This window comes from Cygnus olor, chromosome 1 (assembly GCF_009769625.2).
Source record: "Cygnus olor isolate bCygOlo1 chromosome 1, bCygOlo1.pri.v2, whole genome shotgun sequence".
Lineage (NCBI taxonomy): Eukaryota > Metazoa > Chordata > Aves > Anseriformes > Anatidae > Cygnus > Cygnus olor.
Window position 1 is genome coordinate 68,694,625 of NC_049169.1, and position 24,757 is coordinate 68,719,381.

Below are 24,757 nucleotides of genomic sequence, written 5' to 3' on the forward strand. Positions count from 1 at the left end.
CTCCCCTGAAACCAAGACTTGGTTTCCATTCTATCCATGTAGCTCTCAGTGGCAGTTTTTGTCTCATCTAAGATTCTCGCCTGTCACAGATGGGAGCAGCTAAAGATCTAGACCTACCTCTTTTTGCTTCAGTAAGACTATGCACATGACTGAGAATTGCTAAAATATTAAATATTTAGAGTAAGTCACATGTGTCTATGACGCCTATAAAAAGTGACTTGTTAAATAAAGGAAACCTTAATGCTGTCTAGCATTACTTGACTTTGACCACAGTACTAAGACTCAGTTATTCATTGTTTAGGGTGTTTTCATAATCAATATTATGCTAGAAATAAGCTGTTCCAGCTCTGGAAAAGGAAAAGGTATCCAGCAGCAAGGGAAAACAAACCCGAAGACTTGTATATATTATTGGTTAGAGGTGCCTAATTACAGCAATTTGTGCTCTATTTTTGTTCTCTGGCTCATTATCCGCAGTGGACCTGATTCTAAAAAGGTGCTGATCCCGTCAGTTGCCTTTGACCTGTGATTCTCCAAGTAATTGCTATTCAGCCTTGATCTCTCAGAGAGCAGAGGTCTTCCAGCACCTGCAGGTTTGGGCCAATTGTGGACAATGTAAGTCAGAAGAATTTGAAGCCTGCTGCTTCTCACTGCTTTCAGGCTTTTTGGAAATATTGACTAATGGGAAGGAATCTCACCATACAGTCATGCTATTTATACAGCGCAAGCTTGGCTGGACATATACATATTGTTTAAATATAAGTATCTGAAAAGAGATATTTTTCCATTTTTCTTATATCATTTTAAGCCATTATCATTCTATAAATATCTGCATCTTTTTGACTTAGCTGTATGTCAGTACAAGCATGCAAACTAACATTTTAAATGCTTATAGTAACCTCAAGTTTAATTAATTTTTATATCATCTATTGATTTTACTAGCAGCCCAGCTTTATCACTAATGCATTATATCACAGTAAACTTTCAAGTACAGATTCAGACATTTCAATTGTCAAAATTCCATAAGGGGTCAAGATTTCATCATCAATAATAGCTATAGCAGCAGTTGCAAGGGTATGGTGTGGCTAAGGCAATATTTGAATGTGTCTACCATGCTTTGAAATATTTAGTTGAAAAGGAATAGACAGCTGTGTCTAGTAGTGTTTTTGTTCAAATTAGCCTCCATTGCACTCCATCAAGTAAGCATAGCAGTAGCTGCTGTGGGGTGCTCATTATCTCTAGAAACCAAGCCATTAATTTACCATTGTCTTGGGCTGTGTTGTTGGTTTTTCTCCCCTTTTTATAATGATGATAATAATACTAGCCTAACGCACAGGATTTGCAGTTTTTGGCTCATTAATGCTTTTTAAAAACCTATCAGATCTTCAGGTGGAAGGAGCTACAGGGCATGAGAGGTCAGAGTTTATGTTTAATTAAGATAAATTCCACATAAAATAGGTTGGGATTTTCAGAATTTCCCATATCCTCATCCAGACTTAGGTGACCACTGGCATTAACAGGTTCTTTGCTTCCATAAAGATTGTATGACCTTGCAATTCTTTTGCAGAAAAATAATAATAATAATAAAAATAGGACTAAAGACTTTTCAATGCATTGCAGATTCTAATTAGATCAGTCTTATGTATTTTTGTCCACTCAATCCCAGCCAAATGTTAGCATCAATAGGACTGCATTAAAATAAAAAACAGTTAGTATGTAAAATATCATCCATTCATATTATCTGATTACTGAGTGGAAGAAATTGCCAGTGGAAAAAGAGTTTTTTTGTTTTCCTGAACCAACAAAATAGCCAATAATATTAAGAATTATTTATTTTTGTTATCAGAGATACTGAGAAGTATTTAAAGATGATATCTTTTTTTTTTGGAGTTATTATATTAACCTCAAGTTTTCTATATGTGACTCGGTTGTCCTCTCTCACCTTTTTTTCCCTGAAGTCATGCTCATATTTTACATCCAATGCTTTTCCATTAAAAATTTCCTTCATCAATGCAAACGCTCCAAGTGGAAACATCGATATTATTTTTAAGGTAAGCTATTCCTCCAATCCTCACTTCCTTTTGTATGTAAAAGGTTGATTTGAAATCCAGCTGATTTATATTTTAAATCTGGAGCCTGATAATGTTTGATTTGGCTCTTTTGTTCACTTTTCACACTATTTTTGACACTAGGACTTTCATTGGAATATGCCGAGAAAATGCACTCCAGTACTCAACATTTTGATCAGTAGAGAATCAAACGACTTCTTGCATTTGTTTTTTCTTAGTGGAGAAAATCAGGTTAAAATATTAAGTTTATATTAGTTTAGTTACCACACCAAAATCAGAGAAGGGATTATTCAATACGACTGAATCCTGTAACCTTATCCAACTCTCACAAATCAAAATACTAGAGTGTTAAAGACAGAGTTTGCTGGACGGAATCTAATTCCAATCCTATCAGACAGTGTGGGATAATGGGCTGAGGAATGGGGATGATGAGAGGACAGCAGAGGAGCTCTATTTTAGTAGTTAGTCAGAGTAGTTAATCCAGAGTTCCTCTAGTTTATCTTCCAATAATCACCTTCAAAGCTTCAGAGCTCAGGACAGTGCTTCTCCATCAGCAAAAGACAATATGTGCAATCTAAAATTGCTTCTCTTTCAAAAGAATAAAAGTGTTCTATAACAATGGATGTTGTTTTTAGATGAAGAACACTGAAGATCATAAAATGTCTGATGGATACAAAGTGGTTGATGTTGCCAGACAAAGACATTATTCCTAGATCTTTTGCAGTGTCATGTTCCAAACCAGAAGCCTAAAAATCGATAAAAATAAACTTAATAAAAAACATGCAGGCTGTCCTGAATGAAAATGACTTTCAGAGCAGTTATGATTCTCAGGAATTAGAAGCATACTCTCCAGGCATGCTAGGGGGAAGCTAGCAATGTTTTGTTTTCTGAACATTTAGAAAGCTGCTTCTTACACTATTTCACCTGAGACTCAGTGTTAGATAGGAAGGTTCCTACTTACTTGAGCAAATGCTTGCCAACGAAGCATTTAAACATTTGTGCTAGTTCTACCTAGACAGCATTTCCCCTGCCTGTTAATGTTCCAGAACCACCAATTGTCCAATTGCTGTAGGAGCAGTGTAATTGACATCACCTTTTCCTGACAGCAACCCCTTGTATTAAAGTATCTTTTATTTGAACTGTTCAACTGTAGTTCAATTGTTCATTCATGGTGGATAATGCATACATAAAATAATAAGCACTGTTATTGTACTAAATTGTCTGCTAACTGTGTATGTGAGGGTAGGAGAACAGGTAAGTGGAGAGACTAAGATTTTCTCAGGTCTAGGTTCTGAGAAGAATTAATTGGAGTCAAGATTACCTTCAGATGAAAGAAACAGATTTTTTATTATTATTATTTTCAAAGATAAGTTTGTCTCCTCTAGTCCTCATTTAATGGTGGTAAATGTCTGTATATTGGAATGCTTATGTAAAAAGAACATAACAAAAGTGCAAAACATAAAAAAAAAGTCACGTCTTTTAGATGGGAGTGGGGGTGGTGGGGAGACAAAAAAAAAAAAAAAAGAAGCAGGACTTGTTTTCACAGGCTATTTACGCAGCCCCGGTTGAAGATAATCTCTTCACTACCTCTTGTGGCTACAGTTACAACCCCATTTCACTAAGATTATTGTTTAACAGACTCCTTGGGGAGAGCAGTCAGCACTGCATCCGTATTTGAAACTGAATATGAATCATGTCATGGATAAAATATAAATTGATGACAAGATTCCTCTTCAGCCTACTGCAAGCTCCAAGTTGTGAAGCTTAACATTAGGTCAAATGCTGTCATTTGAGAAAAGGGATCTAGCATTAGGTAGACTTTAAAATGTAGCTAAATTAGGATCCTACCTCCGGATTAAGTTTTCAAACTCTAATAATTGCGTATGAAAAATAAGCAGAAAGGCTGCAGTTAATCAGAGAGCATTTGCTACCATTTCTATGGCTGCCAAAACTGTTGCTGCCTACGTGTGCCATCTACCCAGTCCTCTTCCTGACACCGAAATAAAAGTAGCAACTTTGAAGAAAAATAAGAGGCTTTTACTGCAAAATGAATGTAGCTATTTTGGTGTGGGAAAAATTCCAAATAAAATACAAAGTTATGTCTGTGTGGTATTGAAGGAGAAGCTCGGATTTCTTGTGCTATTTTAACAGATAGGTGATGATCTACGTCAAGATATGCTGGTTCTGCAAATTATTCGACTGATGGACAACATTTGGCTCCAAGAAGGACTGGATATGCAAATGATAATTTATAGGTGTTTATCTACAGGAAAAGGCCAAGGTCAGTTTTAGATTGCAAATATTACCCCTATCGCATTATTCATATCTCATTTGAATAGCAGTAAAAAAATATCCTCCCTTCAACTTTTATATTCATGGGTGTCCTGTTTATCTCTCCCTTCCACCCCCTTACCCCCTCCCCCCAACAAAAAAAAGCTCAGAACTTTGGTTACTCAGGCCCTAAATTTTATACCTACATAATCCTGAATGTTCATTGCTCTCCAGAAGTGCAACCAAACTCAATGAATTTTGTAGTCTAGAATTTTCCAAAAGCTTCAACATCAGCAGCTTGCACCAAATTCTTAAAAGTAACTTCACACATAAAGAGGGTCTTAGAGAAAATTGTCCATACCTACTAAAGTTTTAATCCTGTGCGATCCCACGTAGATCCTTAAATGAACCTAGAAACATGTGGCTACAGAAGGTACCTGTAGACAAGTGATGACAGCTTTGCAGTGTTGAATTTGAAATATTACTCTTGCGATTTATGCTGCTTAGGGCAAGCCTGACTCATCTGAAAGCTTTATTTCTCTCTTTTATGGTTGTTAGAGCAGAGTTGTAGCAGGGAAGCCAATTGCATGCTAAAAATTTTTACCGATAGCAATAAGCTTACTATTTTTCATAGACTCTCCAAATGTTTTACTGAAAATAATCCTTGCACAAAAAGAAGACTGATGTATTGAGATTACCTGCTGTACAAAAACTACTGATAATAATAAATATTTTAAAAGATATCTTTTTGTTTGTTTGTTTGTTTTTGTTTGTTTTGTTTTTGATGAGACAAAGAGAAACTGAGAGAGGGTGAGTGATCTAAAGGGACCTTAGGAGTAAGTATAGATGACCTCAGGCACATGGCAGGTGGTTAAGGTGACCTGAAAAAGACTCCTCCCTTCTTTGTAAAGATGGGAGTCAAAGCCTGAAGGCTTCTTCTTCAAACACAAATGACACAAAGAATATTATTTCTGAACATAGTATTATAGTCTCTCTGATATATGATCAGATAATTTGATTTTTCTAAGAAAGATACAGGAAATATCTGCAAATAATATTCTGTTTGGTGGTCTCTTCCTTTCAGCACCATAGTAGCAGAAAACCTCCCAGTGACTCTCAAATTCTCCTCACAATGCCTTTCCTTATGAATACTATAGTGTTAATATAACTGATTTACAGTTGATGATTAAGGATAAAGGGATCAAGTGACATGCCTGTGGTCATACAGGGCATGTGCTAAAGTTCACATGTATACACAGGTCTTCCATATCCTGGGCTATCATCTTGCTCTATGGGCCACATTTTCCACAGAAGGGGGATAGAAGATGGCAATTGTGTAGTCATGGGAACACAGAAATCACTTGAGTCTCAAGCGGACACAGAAATGTGAAAAGCAGTTAAAGCACTGGTAGGATGCCACTTTCCAGGCGTGGTATTGTAGGGGAGCCTGTCACCAACTAAAATCATTAGAAGTTCTTCTTGTAATGCAGAGTTTCAGGATAAGGTGGCAGGGGACCACACATAGGAACAGTGACAAGGCTGGCAAGCCAGGTCTCAGTTCCAAAAAGGGAATTAGTACATGCAGTAGAGACATAGGATTCAAATGAAGCATTGCAAAATGCTTGGCTTCTCTTTACATTTCAAAGACATGTTATATGTCACCTTGGATCAGACTAATTTCTGCACTGTCTAGTATCCTGTATCCCAACTGCGATCAGTCTAATATACTGCAGAGAAAAGTCTGCAGCATTTTTTACAATAAGCACCTACAAAATAACTGTATTTCACAGTAAATATCTGATTTGTTTTTTGTTTTTGTTTTTTTTTTTAATAGATTTTTGTTGTTTGTATACATATTCCACCCATTTTGAAACTTGTTAAATTGCTGGCCTTGTTGGTACCTTGAGGCAGTTATGTACACAATATTGGTATTAGTGTTTATATTTCTTGTTTGTGGAACTGCCACTTTTCACTAACTGACCTTTGTTTTTTGTTTCCTAAAACAAAAAAGAATGAAGAAGATAGATTGGAATTTTATTTATATTCATTATTTTATAAGCTTCTAAGCATGTGTTTTTTCTGCATAGGATGATCCAAAAATATGCAAATGCATTAATGGTTGTCATATCTTTTTAAAGTTATGGGCTTCTCATGTGATCTCCTTTGTATCTGCTTAGGATTGGTACAGATGGTGCCAGATGCTACCACACTAGCCAAAATCCACAGGGAATCCGGACTGATAGGACCATTGAAAGAAAACACAATTAAAAAATGGTTCCGTCATCACCATCAGCTGGAATCAAGTTACCAAGAGGTAACATTGTAATGAACCTTATTATACTTTTCATCCTTTACCATGGGAAAGAAGAAACCATAACAACAGTAAGCAGCAAAAATAAGTGACTCACACTCAGGACAGGCAAGTCACATGCATAGAAACCAGGGAATTGGTTTAAATTGCCATTCTCTTTCTAAAGAAATATTGCTCTGGATCAGGTGCATTATAACACATTTTCTATAATAGCGTATCATAGTGATATTTTGAAATATACTAGTGAAGAGAAGCTGATGTAGAAATTAAATTTTGAGCTCCAAAATATTTTTTTAGGTCCAGCTCTCTAAATATTTTATTTTATATTAACCATGCAAAGTCTTAGTGAATTTCCTGTATTTGGAAATGACCATGTCAATATCCACAGTTTTAGAAAGCTGTTTTATGGAAACTGCCTAGTCACATGATACATAAGATTATGCTTTTCACATCACATTGTAGGATCCCATGTAATGCATCTCTTTTTATGAAACTAGGCATTATGCATGAGCCAAGAAATTTAAAATTTTGTTTATAGAAGCAGAGGTTTCCCTTTGAAAGGAACTGTTTCTATTCATTCTTTGTTGGCTGAGCATATTCTAAGACTTATTAAAAACTTTTTAATGTTTGTATTGCTGGGACAATTTTTGATCCCTTCTCCATGCCAGCAGTAGATCAGTTGCCAAAATTTTAAATGAATTTTAAAAGACAGCTTTCAGTGTTTAGCATTCTGAAAATGAAGTGTTTTTTTCTATAAAAGTGTATTAGTAGGCAGATAGATTTATAACATAGATATGTTTGATAGTCTTTAGTGTTTTGTAGTTATTCCATAGGTTTTTGTTCACCCATATTTTCAGTAAGAGCATTTGAATTACTAGGATATAATCTTGATTCAATTAATCAGGAACAATCTGTATCGATTTTTTTTTACAAGTTTATAAATTTACACTATTATGGTAGATGTGCAGCCAACTTTTCAATTGAAAAGTGAGATAGCTATTAGTAACTCATTAAAAAAGGGATTTGTTGCTGCTGCTACTGTTTGTAAAAAGTACCATTAAAGCAAAATATTCTAAAACCAATTTCTAGCTATTTTCATTTGATTTTTTGAATGTATAAAAAGAAGTCAGCTCTGATTGCATAGGACATGCATAAAATTGCTACTATATATTCACCTTGCACTTGCTGATGAATGAACCTTTCTCTTTTACTTAGTAATTTTTTTTACTCATATAATACTGTGTTTAAGGTGCTCAAAAAGCTTATGCAGAATAAGCTTTAATATCCTCATTATACAGTTGGGTGAACAGAATCACAGTAAGCTTAGGTGTTTTATCCAAGGTCATCTAAGTGGGTAAGTAGTACAGTTAGACATAAAGTTCACCAGTCTCATGCTGTGGCCTATGTCTTCCACAGAGCTGTCATCCATATCAGCCATTGCAGGTGGCACCCTGTGTCTGCATGGAAATCCTGAACAACTAAATAATTATTTATGTTGTCTAATGTAGGTTTTGTCCAAAAACATAATGACCACAATTTAAGATTTTTTTTTGATATCTAGATAAATGAATCACTTTGTGATTGATATTCATGTAATATTAAGACTTTTGAATAAGAACTGTGTTTACAGTTCTTAAACTGTAGTAGGTAAGATTAAAAAAAGACAAGACCCGTTTCTTATGCTTCGGGGTAGAAGAGTGGTCATTATTTGAATCAAGGATAACTTTTCCCTCAGAGAGAATGCTGAATGTGTGTGTTGTGACAGCAATTGGGTATATTCTTCTAATAGGAAAAGTCCACAGTTGTTAAATACTTCTCCTTGAAGTTAGCAGAAAACTTGGAATCCATCTATGAGTGTCTGGTGAGCATATCATTAGCTTAACCATGTACTTCTTTCTGTGTCTGTTGTAGGCACATTTTTGAGAAAGAGCAGTGACACAATGTAGTACTGTAAAGAGATTCATGGGATAAATCTGAATGAGCCAGTCTACTTACATGTAGCAGGCTAATCAGGAAAGTACACATCTCCACTATGTAAAAGTGCTTGACAGAGTAGTAGGTTATAAACAGGACAGATAGACTGGTTTGGGGTTTAATCATTATCTTGGGTTTCTCCACATGGAACTTATTTTGATCCTATAGTCTATTCAGATTAGAAGATGCTATATGGAAAATGATTTAGCCTTTGCTATTTCAGTTTCTTTCTGTTAAATGGGGCTGAATGCTTTGGGCTGGGATGTTGTGAGACTTGATCAATGATGATTTAATGCAGTTGAGTTCTGGAAAGAAAAGACCAAAGTAGGTACAAAGCAATTGTGTAAAATAACCCACTTTCTTTACAATGCAATTTGTCCAATTAATGGTTTTACATCATATTTCTAAACAGTTACTTTTGCAGTATAGATGCAGACTAACGAACATAAAATGTCAGTTTCCTAAAAGAAGCTTGCTTTTCTTAGGTACATTTCACCTTAGAAGTTTTCCACAGAATTCCAAGTGTCTGTAAATCACAAGTTGAAAACCTCATGCATAAAATTTTTGTTACATTGTAACTTTGCACTTTCTGTATTACTTGTTTACTACTGAAGACAGTCCTCTGTTTAAATTTTATCTACATTCTTAGCATTTGTAGAAAAACGTTTTTTCTTATTAGCACCGCAAACAGCTATGTCTCTTCATAATTCTAATAAGTGTTTTTGTTTTATTAACTAGGCAATAAGGAATTTCTTTTATTCCTGTGCTGGCTGGTGTGTTGTCACCTTCATTCTGGGAATCTGTGACCGACACAATGACAACATAATGCTGACAAATGCTGGACACATGTTCCACATAGATTTTGGAAGATTTTTAGGTCATGCACAGACATTTGGAAGTATAAGAAGGTTAGTATCTATAGTAACACATATAGTAAGTTTGAAAACAATGGTCTGAAATTTTACCACCTTGTCAACACCCATAAAAAAAAAATACAAATAAGGTCATGATTTTTTTTTCTGAAGTTTCCAGGACATCATCTTTCTGTTGTTCACAAAACCTTTACAAATATAGGAATGACTGGAAAAGTAATTAAAATGAGATGTTAGAGATCCCCTTTCAGTCTAAAACAAACAAAAAAGCAAACAAAAAACACATCTAAATCCTTGTATTGCCAGAGATTTGAATTAGATGCAGCTCAGTCATGGCCAGAATAGTAGACTGGCCTATGTCAAAAGGATTCAGATATCCTTTTTTTTTTTTTTTTTTTTTTTTTCTGACAATATTCCTATAATGGATCCAAAACAATAGATGTGTCTAATTGTCAACTTCCTTGCCATGTTCAGAGAATAAACCAAATTTTCCAAATAGATATGGAGAATGATTACATTATGCCTCTGTGGGTGAAATTATAATCTTTTCATTATCTTTCAAAGTTTTCAGTAAGGTCAGGGTCTATTTTGCAAATATCTTGGTTTATTTGGACGAGGCTGTGATTTTTATGTTTCTATTTATCTGTGGTGACTATCCCATTATAAGGATAAACAAAATAGTGTGATCGTGTCTTCTGGTTCCTACTGTGAACATGCTATGGAGGACTTAATTGGGATGTAATAAAGGACGCTGATGATGGGCTTCGGGACCCAGGGTACCCTGAGCTGGAGGACCATGACGGTGGGAATGACAAACTCCCAACCGACCCTGAACGTGTGCGGGATTTGCTGCTCCACCTGGATCCATACAAGTCCAAGGGTCCGGATGGGATTCATCCCGGGGTGCTTAAAGAGCTGGCTGACGTCATCGCGGGACCTCTCTCAATTATTTTTCAACGATCTTGGGAATCTGGAGAGGTCCCATTGGACTGGAAGCTGGCAATTGTTGTGCCAATTTTCAAGAAGGGTAAGAAAGAAGACCCTAGCAATTACAGGCCTGTCAGTCTCACGTCAGTGCCTGGTAAAATTATGGAGAGGATGATCCTTGAAGTTATTGAAGCGCACCTGGGGGACAGTGCAGTCATTGGTCCCAGCCAACATGGGTTCATGAGGGGTAGGTCCTGCCTAACAAATTTGATTTCCTTTTATGATAAGATCGCCCATCTAGTCGATCAAGGGAAACCAGCTGATGAGATCTTTTTGGACTTCAGCAAAGCTTTTGACACGGTTTCCCATAGGATCCTACTGGACAAAATGTCCAGCATACAACTTAACAAAAACATCATGCGATGGGTGAGCAATTGGCTGACAGGCAGGGCTCAAAGGGTTGTGGTAAATGGGGCCACATCTGGCTGGCGGACAGTCACCAGTGGGGTCCCTCAAGGCTCCATTTTAGGGCCAGTCCTCTTCAATGTTTTTATAAATGATTTGGATGTAGGCCTAGAAGGTGTTTTGAGCAAATTTGCCAACGACACCAAAATTGGAGAAGCTGTGGACTCGGATGAGGGTGGAAAGGCCTTGCAGAGAGATCTGGACAGATTGGAGAGCTGGGCGATCACCAACCACGTGAAGTTTAACAAAAGCAAGTGCCGGGTCCTGCACCTGGGACGGGGCAACCCTGGCTATACATACAGACTGGGCGACGAGACGCTGGAGAGCAGCCCCGCAGAGAGGGATCTGGGGGTTGTGGTTGACAGCAAGTTGAATATGAGCCAGCAGTGTGCCCTGGCAGCCAGGAGGGCCAACCCTATCCTGGGATGCATCAAGCACGGCATTGCTAGTCGGTCGAGGGAAGTGATTGTCCCGCTCTACTCTGCGCTGGTGCGGCCTCACCTCGAGTACTGTGTGCAGTTCTGGGCACCACAGTACAAAAAGGACATTAAAGTATTGGGGAGTGTCCAGAGGAGGGCGACGAAGATGGTGAAGGGCCTAGAGGGGAAGACATACGAGGAGCAGCTGAGGTCACTGGGCCTGTTCAGCCTGGAGAAGAGGAGGCTGAGGGGGACCTCACCGCAGTCTACAACTTCCTCACGAGAGGGAGTGGAGAGGCAGGTGACCTACTCTCCGTTATCACCAGTGACAGGACCCGTGGGAACGGTGTGAAGCTGAGGCAGGGGAAGTTTAGGCTGGACATCAGGAAGAGGTTCTTCACCGAGAGGGTGGTCGCACACTGGAACAGGCTCCCCAGTGAAGTAGTCACTGCACCAAGCCTGTCTGAATTTAAGAAGCGATTGGACTGTGCACTTAGTCACATGGTCTAAACTTTTGGGCAGACCTGTGCGGTACCAGGAGTTGGACTTGATGATCCTTATGGGTCCCTTCCAACTCAGGATATTCTATGATTCTATGATTCTATAATGTGAATGTGTTCAATGCACAAAGGAACTGTTATAGCAGAATAGAGAATGGGTGAATGATCCCTAACAATGATGAGTAGTGTGTGTATGGGTGGTGACTTTCTTCCAAGTTTCCTAATAATTTCCAGGATTAATAGTTGGAGTTATTCGTTCCCTTCCCTCCCTCCCCCCTCAGGCTGGCCTTTGACTATTTTCAACAATCTCAGTGTTTTAGACAAGTAACAGCGTGGGAGTATTGGTATGAGAGAAGCTGATGAGGCTAATAAGTACTTCTAAGCTAGGCAGTCAAAAGATTTAGTTACAGTGCTCAGAATTATCATCAATCATTCAAGATATGCTCTCTTAATCCTACTTATTTGCTGTGTAAAGAATAAAGCAGAGCAGAGTCATAAAAAGATACTCATGCAGACTCAGAGACAAGTGCTGCATCCCTCACTCCAGCAAACCGACTTCTGGAGCCTAGCAGGAATTTCCTTGAGCAGTATTTCTTCATGAGCAAAGAATTATCTAGGTGTGAAAGGTAGGACCAACGAAATACAAGGGGACACACAATAATCAAATTTAAACAGAAATTATGTAATAGCAATAATAAAAACAGATGTTGATTTTACTGTTTTACCATTCAGTCTTCCTCCACTGTCTTTTCAGTCTATGAAAAAGATTTAAAGAATAATAACTTCCATAAATAGTGGCCATTTTTTCCCTGCTTCTCCATGCAGTATATTGCTCTTAAAATGTAAAATAAAATGGTAATACATTTTAGGACCTTCGCTTAACTCCATCATGGTTCCTTAGCAAAACAAGGACTCACTTTCTGTAGGTTGTGAATGTCATGGGACAATGTTTGTCTTCCCTGTCCCTACATGCAGCTGAGCAGGTGCAAGATTAATAACTATAGTTCTCCTGAGTTGTATGCACCTTCATAAAATGTAGCATATTATTTGTAACACAGAAACCCAGGGATATCACATTTCAACTTCCCACAAACTTCAGGCTCTCTCAGAATTTAAAACCCTCCATGCTGTTTGTATCTATCCATTCCCACAATGCAAATCCTGAAATAGTTTTAGGCTCTGCTTTCTTTAACAGATCTTTATATTAGTTTTTTATTTGAGTTCTTATTAGATTTTTATTTGGGTTCTTTGCCCTCCCAAACAATACCATGCCCCTGAAATAATATTGATAAAACAGCAACTAAATGCTTCCAGGTCTTCAGAATTATTTGTGCTTACCCTTGGGGTTTTGTACCATAGATGCTATATACATGCTTGTGAAGTTCTGGAGGTAGCTTTAAAGAATGGAAAGCATCTGATACCAATCCCTAAACAACTTTAAAAAAAAAAAAAAAAGATTATGCAAGTGAATAAATGCTTATAGATAAGGGGTCCCTATCTGAAATGTTTAAAATGGACATTCCTTAAAAAAGTTAGGAAGATAACTTGCTTGCCACGATTGTCCATTTTCTGTTTTCAGTGAGTGCTTTTTGCCATTAGCAAGCTCTTATTCCTCATAAAGCTTCATAACAGTAGGTCCTCTCCAACATTCTGCTATGGGGCATTTCTTCTAGTGTAAAACAAAGGTATACATGGCAGCTTTGAGAATCAAACACTGTCATTCATGGGCTGCGGTTCTTTCTATCAAATCCAATATGAATCTTCAGAGAAACTTCTGAAGCTGATATGATTCATGTAGTCATGCTCATTTTTGTATTCAAGGGTTTAGTTAACTGTTCTAATTCCTGCCCTCATGTTTAACTGGTATCCAATAAATCTGCTCAGTTTAGAGTCCAAGGCAGAAGTCAGCAGCTCAGCTCTTACTGATTTCAGAGGGAAGAGGAATCAGGACTTTTCTATCTTTTCCAGTTCCACGTACCTTCACAGTGCAGCAAAATATGTTCAGTAGTACTAATAGCCTATCTTTACTTGGGTGTAGGAACTAATCTTTCAGAAGTGTTGGAAGTAGACGTATGATATATCTAACCAAAAGCGTAATAACAGAGTTTGGCAGAGAGATTATTCCCAAACTCACACAGGGAACTTTTCTATTGAACATGAGACTTTATTATCTTTTATTTGTTTAATGTTTTAATCATACTAAATGACACATTTTGTTAGTGGTAATAAAACTCGACTTTTTTCATTCTTTAATCCAGCCACTGAATTTGACCTTACATTCCCCTCAAGTAGAGAATTCTTCAGGAATACTTCAAACTGTATAAAGAAAATTCTGTCATTATAACTGTCTTATTCTTTAACTACTGAGTATTCTAGGGCAATCATCTAAGACCCACTCTGACTAAAATAAGTGTTATATTACCCATGTAATCATACAGGACTAAGGCATCAAATGGCACTGAAGAAGGTGTCAGTCTAATGGCTGTACCTCACACACTTTCTTTGATTGTCTTTTCTTCCTTTCAGTTCTGACCAGTTCCTTTTGAATATTTCTTCATTGCTGAATTAGGCTGTAAGAGATTTATTTAAATCCTGAGCTAACTGAACTAATCCTAACTTTAGCAGTTTCATTCTCTCCACTACCAGTCACTTCAAGAACTGTTGCCTATATTTTTTTAGTCAATAAGTCTGAAAACTAATGGCAAAATATGGAGTAGTCCAGCTAATGGCACACTATATATTCACATCGTGATAACTTAAGTGTCCATTACTTTTTTTAAATACCCAGCCATTGACCTTTCTTTCCCTGATCTGAATCACAGAGACCCTCTTGTCTCTTTGCCAAACTAATTCTGCTTCTTGGCGTGGTTTTCCCAGAAGTTAAATCTGCTAAGTTGATTTCTTCTGCAAAGTTAATTACTAGAAGCAATCTAGCTATTCCACTGGGAAATTCCAGTTTTTTGAAGGAAGTTTCAAAAATATGGGAAAATTATGTTTCCCACACTTTCTTCCTATGTCAGTATTTTCCTATACTAAATAGCACTTAAGAAAGTGTGAGTGTGTATAAAAGTGTCTCTTCTTATTTCAAAAGTAACACATTTCATTTTGAGGGTTAATAGTTAAAATTCCTGTCTTACTGGAAGTGTTTATTTGAATAAATGCATTCTTTTCAGGTATTTCTTTCTAAAATGTCAATGTTGGCATACAGTCAAAAAAAAAAATGTATCTACATGTTTTCCATGGTTTTCCTAAAACTAGGAAAAATAAGCAAGTTAGAAAATTGAGAATTTCATATTTTTTTCCTTTTTTCCTTTTTTTCCTTTTTTTTTTTTTTATATGTATATATATATTACTTAGAGTAATCCTTAAAGGAAGAGTCTAAAATGTTAAAGTTGAAAAATAAATTAACATACAATCAAACTGTTACTTTGGACTAGCCTGTATTACCTGCTGAAAAATTTTATTCTAAATATTTTGGTGTGCCTGTCTAGTAATTCATTTTCTGAAGGTTAAATTTATTTTTCCAACATGATCAATCTGGAGTTAGTAGTTTATGTGAGGTATAGAGTTCCGTGCCATCATCCACTTTCAACACTTCCTCTATGCTTCCTTCCAGAAATATGACTGAAAGCTTAGAAAGATTTAATCTCATTATTTAAAGCATTTTAGTAATCCAAATGATCTTAGTAGGATTATACAAGTGTTTAAAGTTAGTCATACATATAAGTCTTTGTGTAAAGACCGAAAGGTGAAATATGCATAAAGACATAAAGGTGAAACAGTGTCACCTCAAAGGTGACAAGGCCTAAAGGGGCTTGAATTTATGAGGCAAGAAGTCCATCACTTCCAAAGTTAGGTACCCATAACTGTCATGACTTAAACACCAAAAGCACAAATCATGTCTGAAATATGTGACCAGCACAATTTGCAGTCTTGAGTTTCAGATGCATTTCTGTTATCTACGTCTGCTTTGAACAGTAGGTGTTTATTGTTGTTTTGATACTTTCTCTAATTATCAAGATTGGATAGTATTTTGTGCTTTACTATTGGATATTTATTTTTCAGTAATAGCCTCTTGTGGAGGACATTCAGCTAAAGCTTTCTGTATAAATTATATTCACTGTTCACTTTATATCCTTGATTTTATTTGTTATCCTTTTTGAAGTACTCAGATGGTTAAGGGGAACACGTTTTTCCCCCATACAGTGTCTGCACTGATTTGACCCTGTCCACTTCTGTTCATCCAAGTGCATTGTTCTGCTCAAATGAGTTCCCTGGAACCCAGTTCCCACCTGTTGCCACTCCCAATATCCTTTGTGGCTTTTCATTCTGCTGAAGCAAGGCATTGACTGCTTTCTAGTCTTTAGGAACAGACACTTTCCTGGAGGAGTTATCATATATTCTTGCTAACAATTATTTGGGCTAGACAACTGATGCCAATGGAATTCCCTGCACTTTGGGAGATTTACTGCAAATGAGTTATTTCAGTGACTTCCTATCATCTTCCTATTTCAGAGGTTTCTTTCTCCCCTTTTCTCTTCCCTTTTTCTCTCAGCTACCCCACAAAGTTTTGTAGAACATGACTCTAGAGACAGGAGGTTTAACGATAAAATAGGAATAAAAGGGAAAAAAAGACTTCATGTTCACTGTCCACTTTGATTATATGGTTTTATTTGTTATCATTTTCAAAGTGTAACTCTTTACAGAGACATAGATTTCCTCTTTCCTGCTACCCTCAGAATCATTTTATTATAATAAATCTTTTCTTCCAAAGCATTCTACATACCTATTTATATTCGGGGGAGCTGTTCTCACACACAGTCTGTATACATCAAACAATTTTAAATTAATCTCTGTTGCTTAGATTTGGTATCTGTTTCAGCTTGTTCTGCATAATAATACCTCCTTGTCCTTCATCCTTAAGCAGAAAGCACACTGACATATTTAATTCATGTACATTTCATACCCTGCCCTAAGAAATTTCAATTTCTTCTTCACTGATTTATTCCTCTGTTTTGCATGGCGATATACAAACATCCAACAAACATCTACTACTGTATTTTCCAAATAGCCATCTCATTCTGAAAACACCTGTTAGCTGAATAATTAATTGATATGGGATATAAGCCCACTTGTTTTAAAGCATCTTTCATGACTGAAATTTAAAACCTCTTTTTCACTGCTGAGGGTTGGCCAGAACACAAAAAGCAGTTGTCCAACCGTCTTTATTAACAAGAGGAATTGCTCCAATCTCCCTATGATTGATTCTCAACTGTTCTGTCAACACGGTAAAAAATTCCTAACAAACATGGAAAATGTGATAGTCTTAGAAAATGGTATAAGGCATCAGGAAAGCTGTACCAAACAATTTCAAATACAGCTACTGAACATAAAGTATATAAAGTATTTAAATCCACCTTAAAATTGTTATACAATCTGATTGCTAGTGACTCAGAATACAGGCTACTTCACGTGTGTCTCTCTGGATAAAAGATCCTGACATGAAGCCCTAGAATATAACTGGACACAGTAGTGCTGAACACAGTAGTGCTTTTAAACTAGCCAATATGAGATGCCAGGTTGCATGTATGTTCTTAGAAGAGAGAACATCCTTGAGGGAGGATTTTTTGGGGGGATTCTTCCAAAACATACATGCAGCTGACTGCACATCATATCTGAAATTCTGTGATATATGTGAATAAATTGTGGTCAGACTGCAGAATAACTAGTGATCGCAGTAAAGGCTGGGGAAATAGTATAAAAATAATCAAGAGATGTCTCAAACTAGTTTACGCTCTCCCATCATGAGTCTATTGTCTTGTCACGAGGTAAGGTCCCAAATGAGTCCCCATGGCAATACACAATGCAAATGCTAGGTCTACACTAGGAACATGTCTAACCTTAGCTGTCAATATTTGTGTTAGCTATACTGTCGCTTAGCACAGTAATCCTATGGGAACAGATGTAATCAAATTTCCATTTCAGTAACTTCACTTGGCCCACTGTGAAAGATGTTTTAGTCAAGTGACATTCCCTTGCACTTTGGACAGACAAAGGGGCACAAATAAATAGGTTCTGTGGCTCAGTTTACGTGGGGAAACTAGATGTTAACAGAATGATGAATCAGAACCCTTAGCTTAGGCGAGGATTACAGCTTGTTTTCCACCATATCAGTTAAGCGTGATTAAATCTCAATGTAAACAATTCAATTACTGAAAGACACAGATAAATCTTCTAGAATAGGCCAGTGCAATGTGTGAAATATTACTTTTACTACTGAGCAAAATAGTGGGTTTGTCCAATACAGTGATTTAACTGGGAAGCTAACTTTAAGATTCTGATGATTAAAATTAATAATGATAGCAAAGTGAAATTAAGAAGAAGTAATGTAAGGAACAAATAAGACCATAATGGTTTAAGAACCATCCTCAGTTACCTAAAGAATCTAGGATATCCTTTCTAGTTTGATGTTTCTGTTGCTAAAGAATAGATATTAATATAAAAATGAGATGGGTAAAATTGTAAATGGAGGCAAGATTTCAAATTTACATTTAGAAACTTTTTATACAGTAGATATCTCAAACAGCAGTAGAAATGGCAGGAAATAGAGTTTAAACCTTGTTGTCTGGTATTGATTTGACCTCTGGTCATTTGGGTAAAGACAGTAGGTCAAAAACATTATATGCATGTTTTGAATGTCCAGGCCATACAGTTTACCTGAGCCAAGGATGTTCAATGTGTTTTGGAGCATTTCCATGAAAGTATCAAGGGGATAAGGAAAACACTAAATTCAGGACAGGTTACCTGGGACTTTGTCCAGTTCAATCTTGAAAACCTCACAGGACAGCTTCTCTGGGAAACCTATTTCAATATTTAATTATTCTCATACTGAAAGTGGGTTTTTTGACTGTTTGTTTGGTTTGTGTTTGTGTCTATGTTGCTTTTTTGTTCGTTTGTTTGTTTCCCCCTTACTGTCAGTCATAACCTCAGGTGTTCAATTTTTCACCTTTCTTATTCTCGCCTGGCTCCATCTTTTTTGTAACCTCCTATAGGTATTAGAAGATTGCTATTTGGTTTCCTGAAAACCTGTTCTTTCCCTAGGTAAATAAGCCTACCTCCCTCATCCTCTCCTTGTAGGCAAGTGCTTCAGCCCTCCAAACATCTTGGTGGCCCTCTGCTGAATTTACTCCAGTTTAGTGACATCTTTCTTAATTTGGCAAGGTGTGATCTAAAAAGTACTTGGTAAAGGGGGTCTACTGGCTACACCCCCATTAATTCAGACCAAGATGCAGTTAGTCTTCATCATTTCCAAGGATTATACTTGGTCCACCACTACTGGTTCATGCTTAGTATGCTGCCACCAGGGCCCTGTACCCTTTCCATAATGCTGCTTTCCAAGAGGGCAGGCCTCAATCTGTGTGGTTGCAGGGGCTCTTCCGTCCAGGGACAGGGCTCTGTATTTTTCCTTGCTGAATATTGTGAGATTCCTGTTCATCCATTTCTCCAGCCTGAGGCCCTCTGAGTGGCAGCTTTGCCATACTTTAGCTTCACCCCTGGTATGATGCCATCTGCAAAAATGGTGAGGATGCATTCTCTCTTCTCCTTCAGATCGTTGATAAACATACAGAACAGGATAGGACCTAGAGTAAACCCCTGTGGTCTGCTTCTGACTTACAGGCAACAAACCATTAATCGCAATGCTTGGCTGTGTGTACAGCTGCCACTGTAATGTTAGAGGCTTTCACCTCAAGCAAGCTCCTGATGGAGGCTACTGGGGTGATGGTGTTCTTGCTTCAGGAAATGCAAGCTCCTGATGCAGGCTACTGGAAATGTGCACTGGTGGAGGTTCTATGTCACTGAGTAAAGCAGTTTCATGTGGGGGGCAGCAGACTTTGCAGGGTGAGAGATGATGAAAAGAAAAGTTACCAGATCACATCTGAGACATTGCATGTACCAAAGGAGAGGCAGCATAATCTATGCTTATTGAGTTGGGCAGTGGAGATTCCTGGAAAATAAATACAACTGGGTGCCTCTCTGAAGTTTGCTTATAGTAGCACATACCTCATGAGAAACTAATGGGAGTAATTAGAGGTCTGTGCAGAGTTACGGGGCTACAATCTCACCAAGATCACAGAGACAAGGTGGGATAGCTCACATGATTGGGCTGCTGCAACAGATAGATGGAGGCTCTTTCAGAAGGGCACGCCAGGATGGCAAGGGAAAGCAGCTGTTCATGTGAGAGAATGACATCTGCCAGCTCCCTTGACACCATCGGATGTAGGCCACCTGCTACCGTGAAGTGGTATGGGTCAAGTTCTCAGAAGTAATCCCAGACTCAGTCCTCAACCACCGCTGACAGTTTGTCTCCTCTCTGAACTCTGTCAGCACAGACACCAGAGGGGCCTGTTCAGTGAAGACTGAGGCAAAGAAGGCAATGAGCACCTGAGCCTTATCTGTTCTCCCGTGTCAGTAAAACACCATTCAGCAGCAGGCCCACATTTGCTTTTTCATTCTTTTGTTGTTGATACATCAGTAGAAGTTCTGGTTTCCCTTCGTGTCCACTGCCAGTTTTAATTCTAGTTGAGCTTTGGTTTTCCTAACACCATTTCTGCATGCCCCAGCAGAGTTTCAGTATTTATCCGTTGTAGCCAGTCCTTACTTCCACCTCCTATATATGTCCTTTTTGCCTTGAAGCTTAGTCATAAGTTCCCTGTTTAGCCAAGTGAGTCTCCATCTCTCTGCTACTGGAAATAAAAGATATCGAAAATATAATTCAGGGTAAATCCCTCAGGAAAAATACATTCTTTTTTTTTTTTTTTATGGTTTTGCTTTCTTTGGGGGGGAAACCTATTTAAAATTTGCTAATTCATTTATCTCTTCTATCCCATTCTAAAGCATCATAATTACTCTGGCAATTGAAATTTAGACTGTCATTCTGTTTAGATACGGATGGATATATGTCAGTTTTGGGTGATTTGAGAAATAAGTCTCAGCAAGAATTTTTTTACTCTTTTCAGGAGCAGATACATATCTTTGGAACAGTTTGCAATATTTCTTCAGTAAAATAAACAGAAACCAGAAAAGTTTTCTAAACAAAGCTGAACATAGATTTGCAATACAAGCCAATGATACTGTAAGTGTTAACAACCATCATTGAAGTCAATGGGAAAACTGATGTCAAGTCCAGCAAGGGAAGCATTCATACTTTATAAAAAGCACAGAACTTCCTTAACAACCGTTCATGGAAATTACCAGCCTGCGTTTCAGTGTCAAGATGTAAGAATACACCAAGTAGCATACCATAAGGTTTGTGATAGGACTGATGTCTTTTGATATTTTCATTAGTAGCTAGTATGATGATAGAGAATATGGTTGTTGACTGTTCAGGAGACACCTATTACAAGAGCTTTTGACCATGATGAAATTTGGACTTAGCAGTGTTAGATAGTTTTACAGAAAGGAATCTGAGAGTTGTACTACAGACAAGTTGAATATAAGTTGATGATAGAATATTGAATTGTAAAGCATGAGATGTGAAGTAATCTTTTTGCTTCATGAAACACTGGTAAAACTTCTGCTGGAATACTTTCAACATTTTACTTTTAGAAAGATGTGGACCCATTACAAGGAGTCCAGACAAAAGTAATTAAAATTATCAGACAATTGGAAAACAAGACATATGAGGAAAGGTTGAAACAATTGTCAACAGAAGATTGAGGAAAGACATGATAACAGTCTGCAAATACAGTAGAGGCTGCTGTAAAGAAGACAGCATCTTTATGTTCCCTTAGGAAAGAACAAGAATTAATAGGATGAAAGTGCAGCAAGGTTAGATTAGGCATTAAGAAAAAAAAATCTGTGAGGGGAGATACTGGAACAGAAATCCGATAGGAAGGTTGTAGAAGAGCTCTGTCACTACATCTTTAAAAATAGGATAAATAAGAATCTCAGAAGTATGATTATGGTTGGTCTTGTCCTGGCATAAGGAGAAAGGTAGAGTATCTCTTGCGGTTGCCCTTCCAGGCATATCTTTTTATGACTCTATGTATGCTTGCTTAAGATAAATTGTACTGTGCAGTTGTTTACTTTTTTATTCTGTAATATAAGCAGGGGATACATTTGCTCATGTTCTCTTTTTTCTATGTCTGCAAATACATACATATGTATATCATTACAGTGATTAGGTATCTTCACTTAGCTTATAGAAATAAGCATTCATTTTCATTTAGTGTGTGTGTGTGTGTTCTTCAGTAAGCTTTCAGCTTTTTCCACAGAGCAAAAGATGTCAGCATTCAAACATTCACTAAAAGCTTTTCCTATTTTACTGGATACATCTAAATTCCACATAATCGTGCTGAAACCTATCCATCACTCTTGACTCAGCCTATGTGGTTTTAAAGTAGTCAGGGAATATACGGGGGTTTATGCTACTGAGCAGATGATTTTTAAATTGCAAACATTTCTGTACTGTTTTTCACACTCTATCTCATATGTCCATATGACAATTTTGACTACATCCAAAAAACTAATCTGTTTCTGTCCCGTTGTATTATTGCATGTGCCTTAAACAACACTAACAACACTATTAAGAAGTTTAGATTGGATCAGAGTAAAGTTCAGTTGTTGTTGATTATCTCATATGCTTTTGCTACTTATATAAAATACAGTCAGTGTATCTATCTTGAATGTTCTGTACTGTGAGATTCATAATAGGAAAGACTAAAGCTGTTGTTTATCTTAAAAAAATAGTTAATCAGGTTGCATCTACTATTTCATAACAAAGCCTGATGCTCTTACTGGTCTTCTAAGAATGCAACATATTTCTAGCCTATAGTAAAGTCCTAATAAGTGTTCCCATCAGCACAAACTAAGTTTGTTTTTGCATTATGATCTGTTCAGTTGCTTGAGGTTTCCTTTCTTTCCTTTCTCTGATGACATATTATCCAAACATTCTTAATCTCCAGAGGAACTGTAAAACACATTCCAATGAAAATCTTATATCTCTGAAAGCAGTAAACAAGGAAAACAACAACAACAATGACAATAACAACCACCAAAACTTAAAACTAAACTTATTTTTCCCTGCATGAGTGCATGACGTGAGTACACTCTTTTGTCACAGCCATAGTAAAGCAAAACTCTCTAATGTTGTTGTGATTTAACCCAGCCGGCAGCTAAACACCACATAGCCGTCAGCTCACCCTCCCCCCTCCCTTTCTGGGATGGGGGAGAGAAATGGGAAAGTGAAGTCTGTGAGTTGAGATAAAGACAGTTTATTAAGACAGGAAAATAATAATAACAATAATAATAATAATAATAATGATAATAGTACTACTAATAATAATGTGTATGAAACAAGTGATGCACAATGCAATTGCTCACCACCCGCTGACCGATGCCCAGCCTATCCCCAAGCAGCTGGCCCCCCCCACCCCAGCTAGCCACCCCTATATATTGTTTAGCGTGACGTCAGATGGTATGGAATACCCCTTTGGCCAGTCTGGGTCAGCTGTCCTGGGTCTGTCCCCTCCCAGCTCCTGCTGCATCCCTAGCCTGCTCACTGGCAGGACAGAGCGAGAAGCTGAAAAGTCCTTGGCTTAGTGTAAGCACTGCTCTGCAACAATTAAAACATCAGCATGTTATCAGCACTCTTCTCATCCTAATCCAAAACCTAGCACCCTACGAGCTACTAAGAGAAAATTAACTCTATCCTAACTGAAACCAGGACAAATGTCCAGGATTGCAATCAGGCTCTGGCATAAATTGGGGTATTGTCTTTTTGACTGATTTCCCATATAGAAAAAAAAAAAAAAAAGGGGGCTTATTAATCTCATCTAGGTCTTTAGTGGCATGGGGGAAAAGAGGAGGAAGAGAGAGAGAGAGAGAGAGAGATGTGACAAGATAGATTTAATGATTTTGAGGGGATTGTACACTGTACATCTGTGGTCCACCTCAAGTCACACCAATTGTCTCAATAAGGCTTATTTTCTAGAAATGGTTGTACTCAAGAAAAAAAAAAAAAAAGGATTTTGGTCTTCTACGGGGATATCATAGTAAAAGTCTTTTCCTTGAAAGTACCTAATCATACTAGTTTTGTTAAACTAAAGCCAGCTATTTCATTAATTACATGGGAAAAAGATTCTAATAGATACAAATTTTAGGCTATGGCTTATTTTGCCATTGGCTGTAGTACAGAATTATTGGTCCTTGTGCATCCCATGGATTTAAAGTATTATAGGTTTTATCTGTGATCTTGAGTATGTTTGGGGGTATAAAGTTTTTAATGTTTAGATCTTTTAGATAATTTCATTTGAACAAATTATGTAATAGGGTTATGTTCAAATAAGTGATGTCTTTCATAGTTATTAACAAGCTTTTGGACACTTTGCAAATCTTCTCAGTAAATGCCATCTGTAATACTATCTAAGCTATTGTGCCATAAAGAAGGCTATTGGTTAGAGATGGCTTAAATATGGAAACATAGGCTGTACACCTGGGTGAAGTTCATCTGCACATGTATGTGTGATAAATTAAAAAGCTCATGCAAAACCAAAGCAGTCATTGCTTTTTTTCTTATGCAAGCTAAAACATCCACTATCATTTGCTGATGTAAGTTTTCCCATGCGTGATGGATGGTGACTTACACTTGCCTGTATGTAATTTTTCTGGAGTAATTTTTAGACTATCACCTTCCATATTTTTGTATTGCAGAGGAGTCTGTGAAAACAGCAAAGAACATTTTGCCTATTTACATAGACGTTCAGCCCTGTCAATTGTTTTTTCTTTTTTTTTTCTTTCAGAATCTTTAACCTACTGTTCAATGAGTATCTCTTTCCACTGAAACTTTACTTTTTAATATTATCATGACAAATGACTCTGTTCTTCCTTCTCATGGATCTTGTCTCTTATACTAGGTTGTTTTCATGTTTTTTATTTCAATTGCAAAGTGATC

At 37.2% G+C, this 24,757-nt stretch overlaps 1 protein-coding gene across 2 annotated transcripts in view; it reads left to right on the forward strand.

Moving 5' to 3' along the window:
• The window catches only part of PIK3C2G (phosphatidylinositol-4-phosphate 3-kinase catalytic subunit type 2 gamma), a 213,511-nt gene that overhangs the window by 127,613 nt on the left and 61,141 nt on the right, over positions 1-24,757 (forward strand). For both annotated transcript variants that reach the window (XM_040564008.1, XM_040564015.1), the window contains exons 21-24: positions 1,956-2,048; positions 4,218-4,347; positions 6,515-6,651; positions 9,361-9,530. In XM_040564008.1, coding sequence (XP_040419942.1) covers positions 1,956-2,048; positions 4,218-4,347; positions 6,515-6,651; positions 9,361-9,530 — 530 coding nt within the window. The remainder of the gene's footprint in view (positions 1-1,955; positions 2,049-4,217; positions 4,348-6,514; positions 6,652-9,360; positions 9,531-24,757) is intronic.